This window comes from Salvelinus namaycush, chromosome 13 (assembly GCF_016432855.1).
Source record: "Salvelinus namaycush isolate Seneca chromosome 13, SaNama_1.0, whole genome shotgun sequence".
Taxonomy (NCBI): Eukaryota; Metazoa; Chordata; class Actinopteri; order Salmoniformes; family Salmonidae; genus Salvelinus; species Salvelinus namaycush.
The window spans coordinates 36,872,017-36,892,689 of NC_052319.1; the positions used below are offsets into that span (position 1 = coordinate 36,872,017).

The 20,673-nt window shown below is 44.1% G+C and overlaps 1 protein-coding gene and 1 long non-coding RNA gene across 2 annotated transcripts; one reads left to right on the forward strand and one right to left on the reverse strand.

Annotated features, from left to right (window-relative positions):
• Positions 1-6,199: 6,199 nt before the first annotated feature.
• Positions 6,200-9,916, forward strand: LOC120058492 (thioredoxin domain-containing protein 9-like). The gene is made up of 5 exons (XM_039007196.1): positions 6,200-6,318; positions 7,144-7,369; positions 8,137-8,255; positions 8,478-8,732; positions 9,136-9,916. Exons 2-5 carry the CDS (start codon positions 7,184-7,186, stop codon positions 9,251-9,253), a joined length of 678 nt encoding a protein of 225 aa, XP_038863124.1. The 5' UTR covers positions 6,200-6,318; positions 7,144-7,183; the 3' UTR covers positions 9,254-9,916.
• LOC120058493 lies at positions 9,889-14,616 on the reverse strand. Its single transcript, XR_005478018.1, has 3 exons — positions 14,308-14,616; positions 13,523-13,669; positions 9,889-10,176 (listed from the first exon to the last, which is right to left on the reverse strand). It is a non-coding gene; the product is annotated as an uncharacterized LOC120058493 (long non-coding RNA).
• Between the last annotated feature and the right edge of the window lie 6,057 nt (positions 14,617-20,673).

A 20,673-nucleotide genomic window follows, 5' to 3' on the forward strand; every position in this document is an offset into this window, starting at 1 on the left:
CTGGGACAGGTAGCACGTCCGGTGAACAGGTCAGGGTTCCATAGCCGCAGGCAGAACAGTTGAAACTGGAGCAGCAGCATGGCCAGGTGGACAGGGGACAGCAAGGAGTCATCAGGCCAGGTAGTCCTGAGGCATGGTCCTAGGGCTCAGGTCCTCCGAGAGAAAGAAAGAGAGAATTAGAGAGAGCATACTTAAATTCACACAGGACACCGGATAAGACAGGAGAAATACTCCAGATATAACAGACTGACCCTAGCCCCCCGACACATAAACTACTGCAACATAAATACTGGAGGCTGAGACAGGAGGGGTCAGGAGACACTGTGGACCTGTCCGACGCTACCCCCGGACAGGGGCAAATAGGCAGGATATAACGCCACCCACTTTGCCCAAGCACAGCCCCCACACCACTAGAGGGATATCTTAAACCACCAACTTACCATCTTGAGACAAGGCTGAGTATAGCCCACAAAGATCTCCGCCACGGCACAACCCAAGGGGGGGCGCCAACCCAGACAAGTGACGCACCCCTCCTAGGTACGGCATGGAAGAGCACCAGTAAGCCAGTGACTCAGCCCCTGTAATAGGGTTAGAGGCAGAGAATCCCAGTGGAGAGAGGGGAACCGGCCAGGCAGAGACAGCAAGGGCGGTTCGTTGCTCCAGAGCCTTTCCGTTAACCTTCACACTCCTGGGCCAGACTACACTCAATCATAGGACCTACTGATGAGATGAGTCTTCAATAAAGACTTAAAGGTTGAGACCGAGTCTGCGTCTCTCACATGGGTAGGCAGACCATTCCATAAAAATTGAGCTCTATAGGAGAAAGCCCTGCCTCCAGCTGTTTGCTTAGAAATTCTAGGGACAGTTAGGAGGCCTGCGTCTTGTGACCGTAGCGTACGTGTAGGTATGTACGGCAGGACCAAATCGGAAAGATAGGTAGGAGCAAGCCCATGTAATGCTTTGTAGGTTAGCAGTAAAACCTTGAAATCAGCCCTTGCCTTAACAGGAAGCCAGTGTAGAGAGGCTAGCACTGGAGTAATATGATCACATTTTTGGGTTCTAGTCAAGATTCTAGCAGCCGTGTTCAGCACTAACTGAAGTTTATTTAGTGCTTTATCCGGGTAGCCGGAAAGTAGAGCATTGCAGTAGTCTAACCTAGAAGTGACAAAAGCATGGATTCATTTTTCTGCATAATTTTTGGACAGAAAGTTCCTGATTTTTGCAATGTTACGTAGATGGAAAAAAGCTGTCCTTGAAACAGTCTTGATATGTTCGTCAAAAGAGAGATCAGGGTCCAGAGTAACACCGAGCTCTTTCACAGTTTTATTTGAGACGACTGTACAACCATCAAGATTAATTGTCAGATTCAACAGAAGATCTAAAAGATCTAAAATTTGCAGTCATCCACTTCCTTATGTCTGAAACACAGGCATCCTGCGAGGACAATTTTGGGGCTTCACCATGTTTCATCGAAATGTACAGCTGTGTGTCATCCGCATAGTAGTGAAAGTGAACATTATGTTTCTGAATGACATCACCAAGAGGTAAAATATATAGTGAAAACAATAGTGGTCCTAAAATGGAACCTTGAGGAACACCAACATTTACAGTTGATTTGTCAGAGGACAAACCATCCACAGAGACAAACTGATATCTTTCCGACAGATAAGATCTAAACCAGGCCAGAACTTGTCCGTGTAGACCAATTTGGGTTTCCAATCTCTCCAAAAGGAATGTGGTGATCGATGGTATCAAAAGCAGCACTAAGGTCTAGGAGCACGAGGACAGATGCAGAGCCTCGGTCTGACGCCATTAAAAGGTAATTTACTACCTTCACAAGTGCAGTCTCAGTGCTATGATGGGGTCTAAAACCAGACTGAAGCGTTTCGTATACATTGTTTGTCTTCAGGAAGGCAGTGAGTTGCTGCGTAACAGCTTTTTCAAAAATTTTGGAGAGGAATGGGAGATTTGATATAGGCCGATAGTTTTTTATATTTTTGGGGTCACGGTTTGGCTTTTTCAAGAGAGGCTTTATTATTGTTTGGTACACATCCGGTGGAGAGAGAGCCGTTTATTATGTTAAACATAGGAGGGCCAAGCACAGGAAGCAGCTATTTCAGTAGTTTAGTTGGAATAGGGTCCAGTATGCAGCATGAAGGTTTTGAGGCCATTATTTTCATCATTGTTTCAAGAGATATAGTACTAAAACTCTTGAGTGTCTCCCTTGATCCTAGGTCCTGGCAAAGTTGTGCAGACTCAGGACAACTGAGCTTTGGAGGAATACGCAGATTTAAAGAATAGTCTGTAATTTGCTTTCTAATGATCATGATCTTTTCCTCAAAGAAGTTCATGAATGTATCACTGCTGAAGTGAAAGCCATCCTTTCTTGGGGAATGCTGCTTTTTAGGGGAGTTAGAGCCCTGTCTATGGTCGTAGATAAGATGAGAGCACCCCTCCAGCTAGGATGGAGTCCGTCACTCCTCAACAGGCCAGGCCTGGTCCTGTTTGTGGGTGAGTCCCAGAATTATCTACAAATTCTATATTTTGGGAGGGGCAGAAAACAGTTTTCAACCAGTGATTGAGTTGTGAGACTGCTGTAGAGCTCATCACTCCCCCTAACTGGGAGGGGTCCAGAGACAATTACTCGATGCCGACACATCTTTCTAGCTGATTTACACGCTGAAGCTATATCTAGCTGATTTACACGCTGAAGCTATGTTGCGCTTGGTGACCTCTGACTGTTTCATCCTAACATCGTTGGTGCCGACGTGGATAACAATATCCCGATACTCTCTACACTCGCCAGTTTTAGCTTTAGCCAGCACCATCTTCAGATTAGCCTTAACGTCGGTAGCCCTGCCCCCTGGTAAACAGTGTATGATCGCTGGATGATTTGTTTTAAGTCTAATACTGTGGGTAATGGAGTCGCCAATGACTTGGGTTTTCAATTTGTCAGAGCTAATGGTGGGAGACTTCGGCGTCTCAGACCCCGTAACGGGAGGAGTAGAGACAGGAGAAGGCTCGGCCTCTGACTCCGACCTCTGACTCCGACTCGCTGCTTAATGGGGAGAACAGGTTGAAAGTTTCTGTCGGCTGAATGAGCGGAATTTTTACTAGGATTACATTTCAGGAATTGTGACACTGAGTTCAAATGTATTTGGCTAAGGTGTATGTAAACTTCCGACTTCAACTGTATATTGTAACGACACTGGGTTTATATGAGCGGATATCGAGTGTGCCGTTTAAGTATGCTTTTGGTGCACAGTCGATAGCGCGCTGGACTTCGGGCTTGAAGGCCGAGGGTTCGAGACCTGCTCATGTCATTACTATATATATATATATAGTAATGAGATGTCGACTTGCCTGTAAAAAAACATGTAACTGTTGTGTACGTGTAACGGATGTGAAATGGCTAGCTAGTTAGCTGCAAGGGCCGCGGCTTTTGTGGAGCGATGGGTAACGACGCTTCGTGGGTGTCAGTTGTTGATGTGTGCAGAGGGTCCCTGGTTCGCGCCCGTGTCGGGGCGAGGGGACGGTTTAAAGTTATACTGTTACGAGGATCGCTTGGACCTTGTCTGGGTCCGGCTTCAGGCCTTTTGCCGAGAGAATGTGGCCATGGAAGTGGACGTCTTTCACCTTGAACTGCAGCTTCTTCAGGCCAAGACGAAGCTTAACTGATCGGCAGCGCTCCATCAGTGCCAGGAGCTTCACATCGTGGTCGCGTTCTGCTTCTTCGTCTGTTTCACCACAGCCTACGATCAGGATATCATCGGCGATGGGTTCAATGCCCTTGAGCCCAGCCAGTAACTCGTGCTGCTTGCGTTGGTATACCTCAGGCGCCACTGAGACACCAAACGGGAGCTTGAGCCAGCGTTTCCGACCCCAGGGGGTCCAGAAGGTAGTCATGAAGCTGCTTTCTTCGTCCAGCTTGCATTGAAGGAATGCATCTCGGGCATCCACCAAGGTGAAAATCCTGGCCTTGGGAAGCTTATAGAGGACATCCTCTAGTGTCGGCATGATGTAGTGGGATCGTTTCAGTGCTTGGTTCAGATGCTTTGGGTCGATGCAGACCCTCAGCTTCTCTGTTTTTTTCACTATGACCATATTGCTGATCCAGTCAGTTGGTTCAGTCACAGATGTCATGTGGCCATCGGCCTCATACTTGTCCAGCTGGGCCTTCACAGCCACTTTCATTGCAATGGGCACATTGCGAGGAGCACACTGGACTGGAGTAATGCTCTCATCCACTTCAAAGTGTACCTCCCCAGGCACTGATTCAACGGGCATGTTGAATACATCGTCATATCTGCTGAGTAGTTGTTCTTTGGACAGGGGTCCATGCTGGACATGATCCACAATGTGCAGGTCATTTGGTACAGTGAACTGCATCAGTCCCAGGCGTTCGCATGTAGAGCCTGAGAGGAGAGGATTTTGACTGGTTTTCACAATCTCAAACTCCAGCTTGTGTTTGCGTCCCCGAATAACACATTCGGTCTCAAAGGTGCCCATAGAGCTCATTAGTTCTCCTGAGTACAGCTTTAGTCTAGTATCGCTGGGAAATAGATGTGTGTCAGGTGCCAGATTGATTTTGTCTTTGTAGCTCATTACGTTGCATGTAGCACCCGAATCCAGTTGACATTGTTGTTGCTTGTTGTGTAATCGTAGTGTCACAAACCATTTCTTCCCTCTTGAGTGTACAGCCCCAATGGATTCATGCATGTAAATGTCACTTTCACTGTTCAGCTCTGAACATTGAGTAACATCATCAACACAGTGAATCTTGCCCTCACTCACCCTTCTTTTGCTTTTGAGACACACTTTTGCAAAGTGATTATTAGTTCCACAAGCTCTGCATGGTTTTCCATAGGCCGGGCAGTGCTCTTTGCCACGTGTGTGTGTATTCCCACAGTATTTACATGCTACGGGGCTCTCTGTGTTCACCGTTCGTAGTGAATTACTCTGCCTCGATTGGTTTTGTCTGAATGTCTGCCTAGCAACAGCGTGAACAGTATCAACGTCGGAGCGTGGGGTTTCCGTTTCCATTGCTCTCATTCTCATGTCAGTGACTTCAGCAGTGCGGCACATTTCGATGGCAGTTACTAATGTTAAGCCTCTCTCTCTCAGTAGACGCCGGCGCGTATTCTCATTTGCAATTCCCAGTACTATTTTGTCACGAATCAGTTCATCTTTCAATCCCCCGTATTCACAAGTGGCGGATTTCTCTCTCAAACGGGTTACAAAGTTGTGTACTGACTCACCCTCTTCCTGTTTGCAGCTTCCGAAAACGAACCGCTCGTAAATTACGTTTCTGGCGGGTTTGAAGTAATTCTCCAATGCATCCAATATAGCCTTTGCATCACACTGTTGTCGTGCCGTGAGGGTGAGATTGTGCCGGTAGATAGGCCTGCATTCGCTGCCCATTAAACTCCTCAGAGTTGCCGCTTGTACCTCGTTGGTTTTCTCATGTAGACCGGTCGCCAGCGCATAGTCCTCGAATTCATCCCTGAAGTTGTCCCAATTAGTATTCCAGTCCCCTGTGAGAACCATGTGATTTGGTGGCGGAATGTTCGCTGCCATAGCAATGGAATAGGAGATTTCTTTGCCTTCAGTCATGGAGGTAGGTAGTGATGCTAGCTAGCCAGCTAACAACGAGTTGATCAGTGTTGTGAGTAGGAAACGGCTTGTGTTCGTATATGGAACGTAACTGCGCCTATACTGTACTTAGCTACAAAAATAACAAACGTGTGTTTTCCGAGCCACTTCTGATACCATGTTTCTGTATGATAAATTGGATTAAGGAATAAAGACAGACACCAATGTTAAGTTCAATAGCCTTGTTAAGCATTGTACAAATCCCTACGCCTGGAGTCTGGGCAACAGTCCAACTAGTCGATTACCTATCAACTAGACTCCGTAACAAGGGTCCCTGGTTCGCGCCCGTGTCGGGGCGAGGGGACGGTTTAAAGTTATACTGTTACATATGCTCGTCTGTTTGGTGTGCAGGCTGGATAACGTTCTTGTCGCAAGTTAGCTAGCCAACTTCAGCTAACTCAGTCAAGGGCAACATTGAACCTGGAATGACAGTACACTAGTTGAATTTTCGTTTGTTTCGGCTTTTTGTCCTATTAGCATTCATTTGTATACGTCCATGATAAGACGTTGATGCGTGATTTCGACTGGTTCAGAAAAAGTACTCGTGTCATCTGGACACAGTTCATTCTCATCCAGCAGGGGGCAACCTTCTGTATAATTGTGACTAAAATCTCATTCTGTACGACACTGAGCCAGGGTTCTGCCTTTGTGCACGGACCGCTTTTGGTGAGTAGGCTAGCCAGATTTATAATATTGATAAAGTCATGTACAAATAATAAATTCAGTCGGCCCTATTAACATAAGTGGTTGCTTTTTGTTGTAATCTTGTAGCTTCAGTGTCTGGGCAACTTGGTCGTTTTTGACAGGTCGCTAACGCTAGCCAGCTACCCAGCGTTTTCTGACCACGCAGTTGTTAGCCTAGCTAACAGCCCTACCTTGATGTAGCTAGCGAGCTAGGCTAAAACGACGCCAGTTGTTCCTTTGTTCATTTTGACATATCTCTCTACTTTGAATCGTATCAGCTTTCAGACACAGTAGGCTAACAAACATCTGACATCTCTTGTTCAATTGGGACTTTGTCTTTGGCTAACGTTAGCTTTCTTGCTAATTAACGTTAGCTAACAGACAATGGTAATTTGTTAGCGATAGGTGGATAATCAAATAGCAGAACTTTCAAAATAGTTAACCAACGTTACTGTTAAGTTGAATCTTGTAAGACTAAGTAGTTGGATAACTTTCTAAAGGGGAATAACTTAAGCTGGTTAACTAAATGACTTAAATGTAGTTAGCTAGGTAACGTTAGCTAGTAGCTGTAGTTTAGTTCCCCTCGAGTTGAGTTTACTACGCCAGATAGCTAATGTAACTAACGAAAATTACTAGCTATCTAACGTTGGTTGTGTTCGATTTAAAACATCAGTGTGTAGTTTCCATGGTCACCAGCCAGGGTTATTAGCTAGTTGGCTTAATCGTTAGGCCAACCATTGCATTTCAGAGATAGAAATTCAATCTATAAAATTGTCTCTGACGCTCACTCACCCCCCCATCCCTCAGGAATAGAGTGATTGTGTCAGAAGTTTCAAAGCTTTTCATCATGGCGAGTCAGTCGATGGAGATCATGGCCAAAGCGCTGGAGCAGCAAGTGCTGCAGTCAGCCAGGATGGTGGAGGAGCAGTTGGACAAAGAGCTGGGGAAGCTGGAGCGCATGGATGACGACGAGATGGAAAGGCTGAAGGAGAGGAGGATGGAGGCCCTCAAGAAATCCCAGAAACAGAAGCAGGTAGGTGGGAAAGCCTGAGGATCTGGTGGATGCCTAACAAGCATTTGCTTTAGTCCATCAACTTACACTGGATACCTGCTCATCGAACATCTCATTCCAAAATCATGGGCATTAATATGGAGTTACCCCCCCCTGCTGCTATAACAGCCTCCACTCTTCTGTGAAGGCATTCCACTAGATGTTGGAACTTTGCTGCAGGAACTTGCATACATTCAGCCACAAGCATTAGTGAGGATGGGCACTGATTTTGGGTGATTAGGCCTGGCTCGCAGTCAGCGGTCCAATTCATCCCAAAGGTATTTGATGGGGGTGAGGTCAGGGCTCTGTGCAAGCCAGTCAAGTTCTAATACACCGATCTTGACAAACCATTTCTGTATGGACCTCGCTTTGTGCACGGGGGAGTTCTGCTGAAACAGGAAAGGGCCTTCCCCAAACTGTTGCTACAAAGTTGGAAGTACAGAATTGAAGGGGCCAAACCATGAAAAACAGCCCCAGACCATTATCCTGGGCAGCTCGAGCAGGGCAGAAATTTGACTTGTTGGAAAGGTGGCATCCTATGATGGTGCCATGTTAAGTCACTGAGCTCTTCAGTAAGGCAAATGTTTGTCTATGGAGGTTGCATGGCTGTGTAGACTATTTTATACACCTATCGGCAACAGGTGTGGCTGAAATAGCAGAATCCATATATTTTGAAAGTGTCCACATACTTTTGTGTGTATGTCATAACAGTAACAACTCATCATAGTGTGTGTGCTCTGTCCCATAAGGAGTGGCTGTCTAAAGGGCATGGGGAGTATAAGGAAATCCCCAGTGAGAAAGATTTCTTCCCAGAGGTGAAGGAGAGCAATCGTGTGGTCTGCCATTTCTACAGAGACTCCACTTTCAGGTTGGCAACACAGCAATGTTCCCCCTCTTCCTGTTTTTCTCCTGCCATTCCAGGCCGCAAACCTTTTTTACTGCTGCTAATGAATTGAGTCCTGCTCCTGAATGAGCTTACCCTCCCTAAATCCCTAAGAAAAGGATTAGAAGGGGATTTATTGCCCAGTAAACCTTAATTGCAGCTTCTACCAGCTTAACCATGCTGTCTCTTCTCCCCTACCTTATAAAGATGCAAGATCCTGGACAAGCACCTGGGCATCCTGGCCAAGAAGCACCTGGAGACTAAGTTCATCAAGCTGAATGTGGACAAGGCGCCGTTCCTGACAGAGAGGCTGCGGATCAAGGTGATTCCCACGTTGGCGCTGGTTAAGGACGGGAAGACCAAGGATTACGTGGTGGGATTCACCGACCTGGGGAACACGGACGAGTTCTCCACAGAGGTGCTGGAGTGGAGATTGGGCTGCTCTGACGTCATCAACTACAGGTACACAGACGGGTGTGATTCCTACAGATAATCACACCTCTAGCTAGAAAGATGATCCGTCTAGGTATTTCCTGTCAAGCATGAGGCCATTGGTTGATGTGCGAAGGAATAGAAAGCCTTACCTGTTCATGCACAACCACATGCTGATTAGTCTTATTAAATGGATTCTAGATAGCATGCTAGCAAATACCCATAAACTTCCAGTCATTACGCTAACGCTAGTAACGGCTCACAAAACTACCTCTTCAACTTCCTTCATACTGGACAGAGACATAAATGGTGCATATAGACAAAAAAGGTCACCTGACTCTGGAAGTAGATAAAGAGCCTCATTGCCAAAATCTCAAAGTATCCCTTTAAATCCTACATCATAACACCCCTCTACCCTTGTCTTCTCCTCCAGTGGTAACCTAATGGAGCCCCCCACCCTGACACAGAAATCTGGTTCAAAGTTCACCAAGGTGGAGAAGACCATCAGAGGGAGAGGACACGATTCAGACTCTGGTTCTGAAGATGACTAGAAGACTGTCAGCCTTCAACCTCTGTCTCTCAGGGCTAATACCCACTAACTGGCAGAACCATCTCCTCCAGTTTTATCAATTTCCTTTTCCCCCTCCTGTAATTTCCTTATTTATTATAGTCTTCCATGCTTTAGTTTTCCATTTATATTATGGATGAAATTCTGACTTATTTTGTTTGGACTTTAAATCATATTTTAGGTCATTTATATTCGACTGGCAAGTAAAAGGAGGATTCCTGTCTGAGTCACTGAACTCTTTCTGCTCTGACTGGCTCCCCTTGAAATGGTTCTGTGCAGAAATGTTTCATTTGATTCCAATTGAAGTGTAAAACCTGAGCTTCAGCCTTGATGCAGTTACCCTGTATCATAACAGATTTGATTCTAATTTATGGACTTGCATTTTTAACAAAGAACCATCCTTACGAACAGTAAAGCTTGCTACATTAACATCGATCCATGTCATTTGCCTTTGTTGAACCGATGTGTGGGCGAACTCAACCAGCGGTTCAGTAGCAACAACCAAGTGCCAGTTTCATTCCACAATCGCCATCCTCCATTCCAGTCTTGTCAGTGTGTGATGGTAGCACAGGTTTGAGGTTTTCTATAAAAATGAGCTTGATCTTAATAAAATAAGCTGATCATCACTGGCGCGTTGTTGCATTTCCCCCTGACTTTTGCTTCATGTTTTTGTTAGAAATATAAGAGGTGGGACAGACAGGTTTCAGTCCAGGTCTAGACTGAACACATGTACAGGGATTTCACTGAGTCATTTGAATCATGGATTTTTTGATCGACCAGACAAACTACTTATTCACAGCTTTACTGTCCTCTACATGTTTGAGGTGTCGTATGATCATCTCTCTGCTGTTCAGGTAGGTGTCTTCCTCAGTAGGGAGACTATGGGGCAGCTTGAGTGGCTGGATCCTGGACAGGGAGAACGAGAGATGAAAGTGGTTATACACTTAATAAAAATATAAATGCAACAATTTCTTATATTTCACAAAAGGAAATCAGTCAATTTAAATAAATGCAGTCAGCCCTAATATGTATTTTACAAGACTGGGAATACAGATAAGCTGTTGGTGACGGATACTTAAACACTTTTTTAAAGGGGGCGTGGATCAGAAAACCAACATGGGGTGGTGCATTATCATGCTGAAACATGGGATGATTGTGGGGGATGAATGGCACGACAATGGACCTCAGGATCTCACAGTAGCTGCACTCAAATTGCCATCGATAAAATGCAATTGTGTTCGTTCACACAACGCCATACACACGGTCTGCCATCTGCCTGGTACAGTTGAAACCTGGATTCATCCATGAAGAGTACACTTCTCCAGCGTGCCAGTGGCCATTGAAGGTGAGAATTTGCCCACTGAAGTTGGTTACAACGCTGAACTGCAGGCAGATCAAGACCCTGGTGAGGACAACGAGCAAGCAGATGAGTTTCCCTGAGACGGTTTCTGCAGAAATTCTTTGGTTTTGCAAATCCACAGTTTCATCAGCTGTCCGATGGCATCTCAGAACATCCTGCAGGTGACAAAGTTGGATGTGGAGGTCCTGGGCTGGCATGATTACACGTGGTCTGCAGTTGTGAGGCAAGTTGGACGTACTGACAAATTCTCTAAAAGGCAGTTGAAGGTGGCATATGGTAGAGAAATTAACATTAAATTATCTGGCAACAGCTCTGGTGGACATTCCTGCAGCCAGCAAGCCAATTGCACGCTCCCTCATAACTTGAGACATCTGTGGCATTTTGTGACAAAACTGCACATTTTAGAGTGGCATTTTATTTGTCCCCAGCACAAGGTGCACCTGTGTCACAATCACACTGTTTAATCAACTTCTTGGTATGCCACACCTGTCAGGTGGATTAATTATCTTGGCAAAGGACAAATGCTCACTAACGGATATAAACAAATGGGTGCACAAAATTTGAGAGAATTAACATTTGTGCGTATGGAAGATTTATGGGACTTTTTATTTCAGCTCATGAAACATGGGACCAACACTTCACATGTTGCGTTTATATTTTTGTTCTGTAGTTTTCAGAATCAAATAACCAGAAGGTATACAGCAGCATATCCTTCACAGGAATTAAATGTGATGTTAGCCCTACACTAACTTCAAAGTAAAAACTTAGGTCTTATCGCTCAAGATGCTTGATACATTTCAGCTGGTTGTTGACTGAAGGGATGTTCTTGTGAATTACAGGTACACTATGTATGCCTGAGTAGAGAAAGAGCAATGAAAAATCACAGAGGAGGAAAATGTACCCAATTGTCATAGTTCAGTAAAAGTAAAGATACCTTAATAGAAAATTACTGAAGTAAAAGTCTAAAAGTAAATGTAATTGCTCAAATATACTCGAGTATCATTTCAAATTCCTTATATTTGTCACGTTCTGACCATAGTTCTTTTGTATGTTCTTTGTTTTAGTGTGGTCAGGGCGTGAGTTGGGTGGGTATGATCTATGTTTTCTGTTTCTATGTGGGGTTTCTCATTTGTCCTGATATAGTTCTCAATCAGAGGCAGGTGTTAGTCATTGTCTCTGATTGGGAACCATATTTAGGTAGCCTGTGTTCTATTGTGTTTTGTGGGTGGTTGTCTTCAGTCTTTGTGTGTCTGCACCAGATAGAACTGTTTCGGTTTTCACTGTTGTTTTTGTATTTTGAGTTGTTCACTTCATTAAATTAGATGAACAATTACCACGCTGCGCATTGGTCCTCTGATCCTTCAAACTTCTCCTCCTCAGACGAGGAGGAAGACGACAGCCGTTACAATATTAAGCAAACCAGACAGCACCATTTTCTTTTTTAAATTTATGCACAGGGAAAATGTATGGAGTAAAAAGTACATTATTTTCTTTAGGATTGTAGTGGAATAAAAGTTGTCAAAAATATAAATAGTAAAGTACAGATACAATGCATTCGGAAATATTCAGACCACTTCCCTTTTCCACATTTTGTTACAGCCTTATTCTAAAATGGATTAAATTTAAAAAAATCCTCAATCTACACACAATACCCCATAAAGACAAAGCGAAAACAGGTCTTTGAATATTTTGCAAATTTATAAAAATCAAAAAAACTTCACATTTGCATAAGTATTCAGACCCTTTGCTCTGAGACTCGAAATTGAGCTCAGATGCATCCCGTTTCCATTGATCATCCTTGAGATGTTTCTATAACTTGGGAGTCCAACTGTGGTAAATTCAATTGATTGGACATGATTTGGAAAGACACACACACCTGTCTATATAAAGGTCCCGCAGTTGACAGTGCATGTCAGAGCAAAAACCAAGCCATGAGGTTGAAGGAATTGTCTGTAGAGCTCTGAGACAGGATTGTGTCAAGGCACAGATCTGGGGAAGGGTACCAAAAAAAAAAATTCAGCTTTGAAGGTCCCTAAGAACACAGTGGCTTCTATCATTCTTAAATGGAAGAAGTTTGGAACCACCAAGGCTCTTCCTAAAGCTGGCCGCCCGGCCAAACTGAGCAATCAAGGGAGAGCGGCCTTGGTCAGGGAGAGCTCTCCTCTGTGGAGAAGGGAAAACCTTCCAGAAGGACAACCGTCTCTGCAGCGCTCCACCAATCAGGCCTTTATGATAGAGTGGCCAGACGGAAGCATCTCCTCAGTAAAAGGCACATGACAGCCCGTTTCGAGTGCCAAGCTTGTAGCGTCATACCCAAGGAGACTTGAGGCTGTAATCACTGCCAAAGCTTCTTCAACAAAGTACTGATTACTTATGCAAATTTGATATTTTTATTTATTTATAAATTTGCCAAAAGTTATAAAAACCTGTTTTTGCTTTGTCATTATGGGGTATTGTGTAGATTGAGGGGGAAAAAACTATTTAATCCGTTTTAGAATAAGGCTGTAACGTAACAAAATGTGGAAATAGTCAAGGGGTCTGAATATTTCCAAATGCATTGTACCCCCAAAAAACTACTTCGTAGTACTTTAAAATATTTTTACTTTAATACTTCACAATAAAAACCAAGTTAACAGACTCATCATTACAACTTCACTGCATGACCTCAAGCACAGATAACTTAATTAAATACAAGTCTTGGAGAAGAAAATAGTCACACTATGCAAAACACACACTTAGTCTAGAGGTGGGCAACCTTCACTTAGTAGAATCAGGTGTGTTACTACTTGGCTGGAGCAAAAGCCTGCACCCACATCTGACAGGTTAGGATTTCCCACCACTAGGCTAGCCCCCAGATGAGAAGTTATTCATCTAAACTGATAGGAGCCCCACCTTCTGCAGGCAGCGTCCCTCCACTAGCTTCTTCTCCCAGTAGGGTCAGCACATGGTGCTTTTGACCCGCGTCACCGCGTGCTGTTTACTGGGCTGCTCTGGATTACCACCATACTTCTCATGCTCTTGTGTCCACTCATCCAGCAACTGAAAGACCATGGATTCAGGGGGTTTAGTCCCAGGGGTTTATTTAAAATGACATTTCCATTATATCACTGCCATTAGCCTGTAATCAAAGTGTAAGTAACATTAGGTAATAAACAGCTTTGAGTTGATTGCATTTAGATGTAGGGCCTGCCCTTGAAAGTCCGCAGCACCGTCCACCCTACTTGTGGAATCCGTGCTCTGGTGAACTTGCTGCAGAATGAATTTAACCAAGGCAGAGGCATCGTTTATGTTAAAGCCTAGAATAATACACAGAAATACTGTATCATCAAATATGCAACACATGAAGAGAATGAGAAAAGGCAATGTTATACTAACTATGAAGGAGTCAACTCAGATGATCCCAAACCGAAAAAAAATATTTACAATTGTCCAAATAATATATTCCATACAAATGTATTCCAAATAAATTAACAAAATATCATGAATTAAAATACATTTAAAAATACATAAAAAAATACGTTATCTACAATGCTTCCAAAAATATATTGTAAATGAATTTTTCCCCGTATGGAACACTAGACGTGTTGGTTCAACAACCAGTCATCTGACTGATTGCTTAGTTACAACTGCCTGCCAGAAAGATTCTCTTTTTTTAATAAATTAGACTTCATCCTTACCTGAATTGGGGAAAATATGTATAGCCCACGACATAGCATTGCCATATTTACTTGTTGGTTGATAGGGGATACAGAAAATTAGTTTAAAGAGTATATTGAGTAGAACGTCGAGGCGTGCAGGGACGCCAATGTTATAGCACAAAGTTTCTAAACTATTTTTGATTATAGTGCAAAAAACATCATATGCGGATGGGCCAAGGCAAATACTGAATCCTACCAAGTTATAAAGTGTTGTTACAAAAACAAACTAGCTACATTCTAAACAAAATCGAAATGCAGATAAAATTACGCGTTCAGGATTAACAGAGGATTTTCACGTTTTCGCATTTTGAATTTAAACGGATGTCGGAAGTCATCGGTCATCTTCTTCGGTGGGGATTATCGGCGGTTGGCATCCAACGGTATGGTGCATTACCGGCACCTACTATACTGGAGTGTGTGCCAGAGACGGAGGCAGGGTGACACTAAATCCTACCCGCCAGTCCGATGCTCTTAAAAAAAGATAACAAAATATTTGAGACTATATCTAATGACGTTCTACTCAATATACTCTTTAAACTAATTTCCTGTATCCCCTTCTCCCTCATACTAGATCTCAGCCGCTCTCTTTCCCTCTGATACTGCCCACACTGTAGCAATATATCAAATCAAATTGTATTTGTCACATGCACCAAATACAACAGGTGTAGGTAGACCTTACCGTGTATGCTTACTTACAAGCCCTTAACCAACCATGTAGTTCAAGAAATAGAGTTAAGAAAATGTTTACTAAATAAACTAAAGTAAAAAATAAATTAAATTAAAGTAACACAAGATAATTACATAATAACAACGAGGCTACATACAGGGGGTACCGGTACCGAGTCAATGTGCGGGGGTACAGGTTAGTCGAGGTAATTTGTAAAGTGACTATGCATAGATACTAAAGAGTGAGAAAATACACTTCTATTGTTTTTTTCATCGGCAGGGACTGAGAACCTGGTCATAATTGAAGCAATGATGGATGGCGCTAATTACAGGAAAATTCTTGAGGGGAAACCTGTTTCAGTCTTCCAGAGATTTGAGACTGGGACAGAGGTTCACCTTCCAGCAAGACAATGACCCTAAACATACTGCTAAAGCAACACTCAGAGTGGTTTAAGGGGAAACATTTAAATGTCTTGGAATGGCCTAGTCAAAGCCCAGACCACAATCCAATTGAGAATCTGTGGTATGACTTAAAGATTGCTGTACACCAGCGGAAACCATCCAATTTGAAGGATCTGGAGCAGTTTTGCCTTGAAGAATGGGCAAAAATCCCAGTGGCTAGATGTGCCAAGCTTATAGAGACATACCCCAAGAGACTTGCAGCTGTAATTGCTGCAAAAGGTGGCTCTACAAAGTATTGACTTTAGGGGGGTGAATAGTTATGCACGCTCAAGTTTTCAGTTTTTTTTGTCTTATTTCTTCTTTGTTCCACCCAAAAAATATTTTGCATCTTCAAAGTGGTAGGCATGTTGTGTAAATCAAATGATACAAACCCCCCAAAAATCTATTTTAATTCCATGTTGTAAGGCAACAAAATAGGAAAAATGCCAAGGGTGGTGAATATTTTCGCAAGCCACTGTATATAGCTTGTGGCTCCATTTGTGTTCTTTAGGGCTGTTGCACAGTTATAAACCTATTCCCAATGCCAAGTCTCTCATGTGTTGTTTCCCTGATCCACTTGTGTGTTTTGTGTGTGTGTGTGTTTGTGTGTGTGTTGCAGGGGGATAATTCCTCCCAGCAGACCAGTGCCCTGTCAGAGCTCAAGCAGAGTCTACAGAACCAGGGTGTGTGTCTGACAAGGTGTGTGTCTGTTATGGTGTGTGTGTCTGTTATGGTGTGTGTGTCTGTTATGCCATGGTGTGTGTCTGCCATGGTGTGTGTCTGCCATGGTGTGTGTGTCTGTTATGCCATGGTGTGTGTCTGCCATGGTGTGTGTGTGTCTGCCATGGTGTGTGTCTCTGCCATGGTGTGTCTCTGCCATGGTGTGTGTCTGCCAGGGTGTGTGTCTGCCATGGTGTGTGTCTGCCAGGGTGTGTGTGTCTGCCATGGTGTGTGTCTGCCATGGTGTGTCTCTGCCATGGTGTGTGTCTGCCAGGGTGTGTGTCTGCCATGGTGTGTGTCTGCCATGGTGTGTGTCTGCCATGGTGTGTGTCTGCCAGGGTGTGTGTGTCTGCCAGGGTGTGTGTCTGCCATGGTGTGTGTCTGCCAGGGTGTGTGTCTGCCAGGGTGTGTGTGTCTGCCAGGGTGTGTGTCTGCCAGGGTGTGTGTCTGCCATGGTGTGTGTCTGCCAGGGTGTGTGTCTGCCAGGGTGTGTGTGTGTGTGTGTGTGTCTGACATGGTGTGTGTCTGCCATGGTGTGTGTCTGCCAGGTTGTGTGTCTGCCAGGGTGTGTGTCTGCCAGGGTGTGTGTCTGCCATGGTGTGTGTCTGCCAGGGTGTGTGTTGGACCTCCAGTACTCCACGTTTCACTACTGGGAGATCAGGTATACCATACATTTCAATCAATCAATTTCCACACCCAGGACGCACGTGCATGGCTTGGCAATATAGCCTAGCATCAGTGGCTTACGTCGAATTAGATCTTTAATGGGCCATTTGGCACATGCACATTATATCATCTTTGCTTTAATGTTGGTTATAAACATGATCATGATCCCTAAGTTTTGACAACGGATGGATCATCAAGATAGGAAGAGGACTGGATTACTTCAAGAAACAAAAGGCCAGACTTCAACCATGGATCGTTCTTTCCTCTTTGTTCAGTCTTCAATTTATGTAGTCACTGATACTGACCGATCAAATTATACATCAAAGAAAAGATATAGAACACACAGAATAATAATCCAGTAGTATTTGTTCAAAGTAAGTATTTAAACAGCATTTCTCCTATTTTTCTCTCCCATAGTGTCGTTTCTCCATCGGCTACTGTGAATATGACCCGAGGCAGTGCCAGGAGACCACAGTGGATATCTTTCACACCAAGCACACTAGCCGATGGAGCACACTTAGAATGCATGCCCAATACATTATTCCATTCTAAGTGATATGCAACTGTGGATAGGCCTGCTGGAACCATCTCTCACTCTCACTCTCACTCTCACTCTCTCTCTCTCTCCTCTCTCTCTCTCTCTCTCTCTCTCTCTCTCTCTCTCTCTCTCTCTCTCACACACACACACATTCTAAGTGATATGCAACTGTGGATAGGCCTGCTGGAACCATCTCTCTCTCTCTCTCACACACACACACACACACACACACACACACACACACACACACACACACACACACACACACACATATATATACACTGCTCAAAAAAATAAAGGGAACACTAAAATAACACATCCTAGATCTGAATGAATGAAATCAAATTCAACCCATGGAGGTCTGGATTTGGAGTCACACTCAAAATTAAAGTGGAAAACCACACTACAGGCTGATCCAACTTTGATGTAATGTCCTTAAAACAAGTCAAAATGAGGCTCAGTAGTGTGTGTGGCCTCCACGTGCCTGTATGACCTCCCTACAACGCCTGGGCATGCTCCTGATGAGGTGGCGGATGGTCTCCTGAGGGATCTCCTCCCAGACCTGGACTAAAGCATCCGCCAACTCCTGGACAGTCTGTGGTGCAACGTGGTGTTGGTGGATGGAGCGAGACATGATGTCCCAGATGTGCTCAATTGGATTCAGGTCTGGGGAACGGGCGGGCCAGTCCATAGCATCAATGCCTTCCTCTTGCAGGAACTGCTGACACACTCCAGCCACATGAGGTCAAGCATTGTCTTGCATTGGGAGGAACCCAGGGCCAACCGCACCAGCAAATGGTCTCACAAGGGGTCTGAGGATCTCATCTCGGTACCTAATGGCAGTCAGGCTACCTCTGGCGAGCACATGGAGGGCTGTGCGGCCCCCCAAAGAAATGCCACCCCACACCATGACTGACCCACCGCCAAACCGGTCATGCTGGAGGATGTTGCAGGCAGCAGAACGTTCTCCACGGCGTCTCCAGACTCTGTCACGTCTGTCACATGTGCTCATGTGCTCAGTGTGAACCTGCTTTCATCTGTGAAGAGCACAGGGCGCCAGTGGCGAATCTGCCAATCTTGGTGTTCTCTGGCAAATGCCAAACGTCCTGCACGGTGTTGGGCTGTAAGCACAACCCCCACCTGTGGACGTCGGGCCCTCATACCACCCTCATGGAGTTTGTTTCTGACCGTTTGAGCAGACACATGCACATTTGTGGCCTGCTGGAGGTCATTTTGCAGGGCTCTGGCAGTGCTCCACCTGCTCCTCCTTGCACAAAGGCGGATCCGCCATCCGCCCTCCTATGGCCTCCTCCACGTCTCCTGATGTACTGGCCTGTCTCCTGGTAGCGCCTCCATGCTCTGGACACTACGCTGACAGACACAGCAAACCTTCTTGCCACAGCTCGCATTGATGTGCCATCTGGATGAGCTGCACTACCTGAGCCACTTGTGTGGGTTGTAGACTCCGTCTCATGCTACCACTAGAGTGAAAGCACCGCCAGCATTCAAAAGTGACCAAAACATCAGCCAGGAAGCATAGGAACTGAGAAGTGGTCTGTGGTCACCACCTGCAGAACCACTCTTTTATTGGGGGTGTCTTGCTAATTGCCTATAATTTCCACCTTTTGTCTATTCCATTTGCACAACAGCATGTGAAATTTATTGTCAATCAGTGTTGCTTCCTAAGTGGACAGTTTGATTTCACAGAAGTGTGATTGACTTGGAGTTACATTGTGTTGTTTAAGTGTTCCCTTTATTTTTTTGAGCAGTGTATATATGCATTTTTAGGTTTACTGATCAATCATAAAGTTTGGTCTGACCAAGCCTGGCTGTTGTTTAGGGGTCCTTGCTAATTACGTGTATCAAGGACATTATTTCACTTTGACCAGAATGGTTAATGGTGGATCCGAAAATTTGTTTGGTCATTTTTGGGTAACATCTATGAGCTGTACTTTTAACTTGTCTCTGTTCTTAACCTGTTTTTGTTTTTTATATATTCATATTCATTAAAAGTGTACATATAATTAAAAATTATCCGATTTTCTTGAAACGGATTGTTCTTGTCAATTTGTGAAAGTATATGGCGCTAGCTAGTGGACATTGAAGTTCGTACACTTTATAATAATCCTAAAATATTATAATTATATGGTATTTTAGATTAATGGGTAGCCTAAATACAATCCCTAGGCTTTAACGTATCGTAATTTAATACCCTTAACACTTTAATTATTTCATTATTTGCACTGGTGGATTTATCCGTTTGAATTGTAAAGTCTGTTGTCTGTAATGCTTTTTTCGTGATGTCGGACCCAAGTGAGACTAGTTGCTGCCATTTGGGATCCTAATAAATGAACAAAACACACTTTGTTTTCTTTTTTAGTCCTCGACGATCTGATTAGACGTTATCTTTTCAGTAGATGAAGGGTTAAAATCCTTGCGTTAGGACTGGATGATAGTAAACGTCGGACAGAGGACAGCAGTGGTAGCTCGCAAGCAGTATTCCATAGCCTCGACGTGTAGGTAGCCTACGTTACGAATTGACAGTGACACAGCTGTGAGCTCCCATCCACGCTCCAGAATAATATGACATTTGGATAATTCTCCTTCAACACTAGCCACGTCGGTACAGTAAGTATTATAACATGTTTCGTTGCCATAATATATCAATTCATTAACTCTGTAAAGAAAGACGTACTTTGTCACAAACTGTATGTATTCATCCTATTCATATAGACTACAGAATAGTCATCCGCAGATAAATTACCTTCTCGGTTTTCAGGAGTTTACCACTACCATATGGGCGACTTTCATCAAGGGGAGCTGAACAGTCTAGACATTGATCTCAATTTGCATTCATGAAAACTCTTAAAAATGTCAAAGTAAAATGAGCAATAAAGACTGTTAGACTTGTAGTACGTAGCCAACATAGATCATTACTTCATTTAATATGTGTATATGGGGAGGGGGGGGGCAGTGTAGTTTCACCCCCGACTCTTCATTAGAAAACATTTGTTTGAATTAAATAAATATCCGCATGAGTTCCCGCAGGGATCGGATTAAAATCTATCTATAATCGGCCTTAATCTCGATATATGCGGTCCTCATCTGGGTTCTGCAATGAAGAGAATATAATCCCACTGAAAATACCACAAATCTTTGAATGACAGATGAGAGTCATCTTTGACTTTGATCAGGGAGAGAGAGCAGGGGCAATGACGGTTTACATGAATTTTCTCTCCTCCTAGATAGGTCAATGGATGGGGGATCATGTTCTTTCTGTATATGAAGTAACATACAGTCTCTCAGTAGCCTAC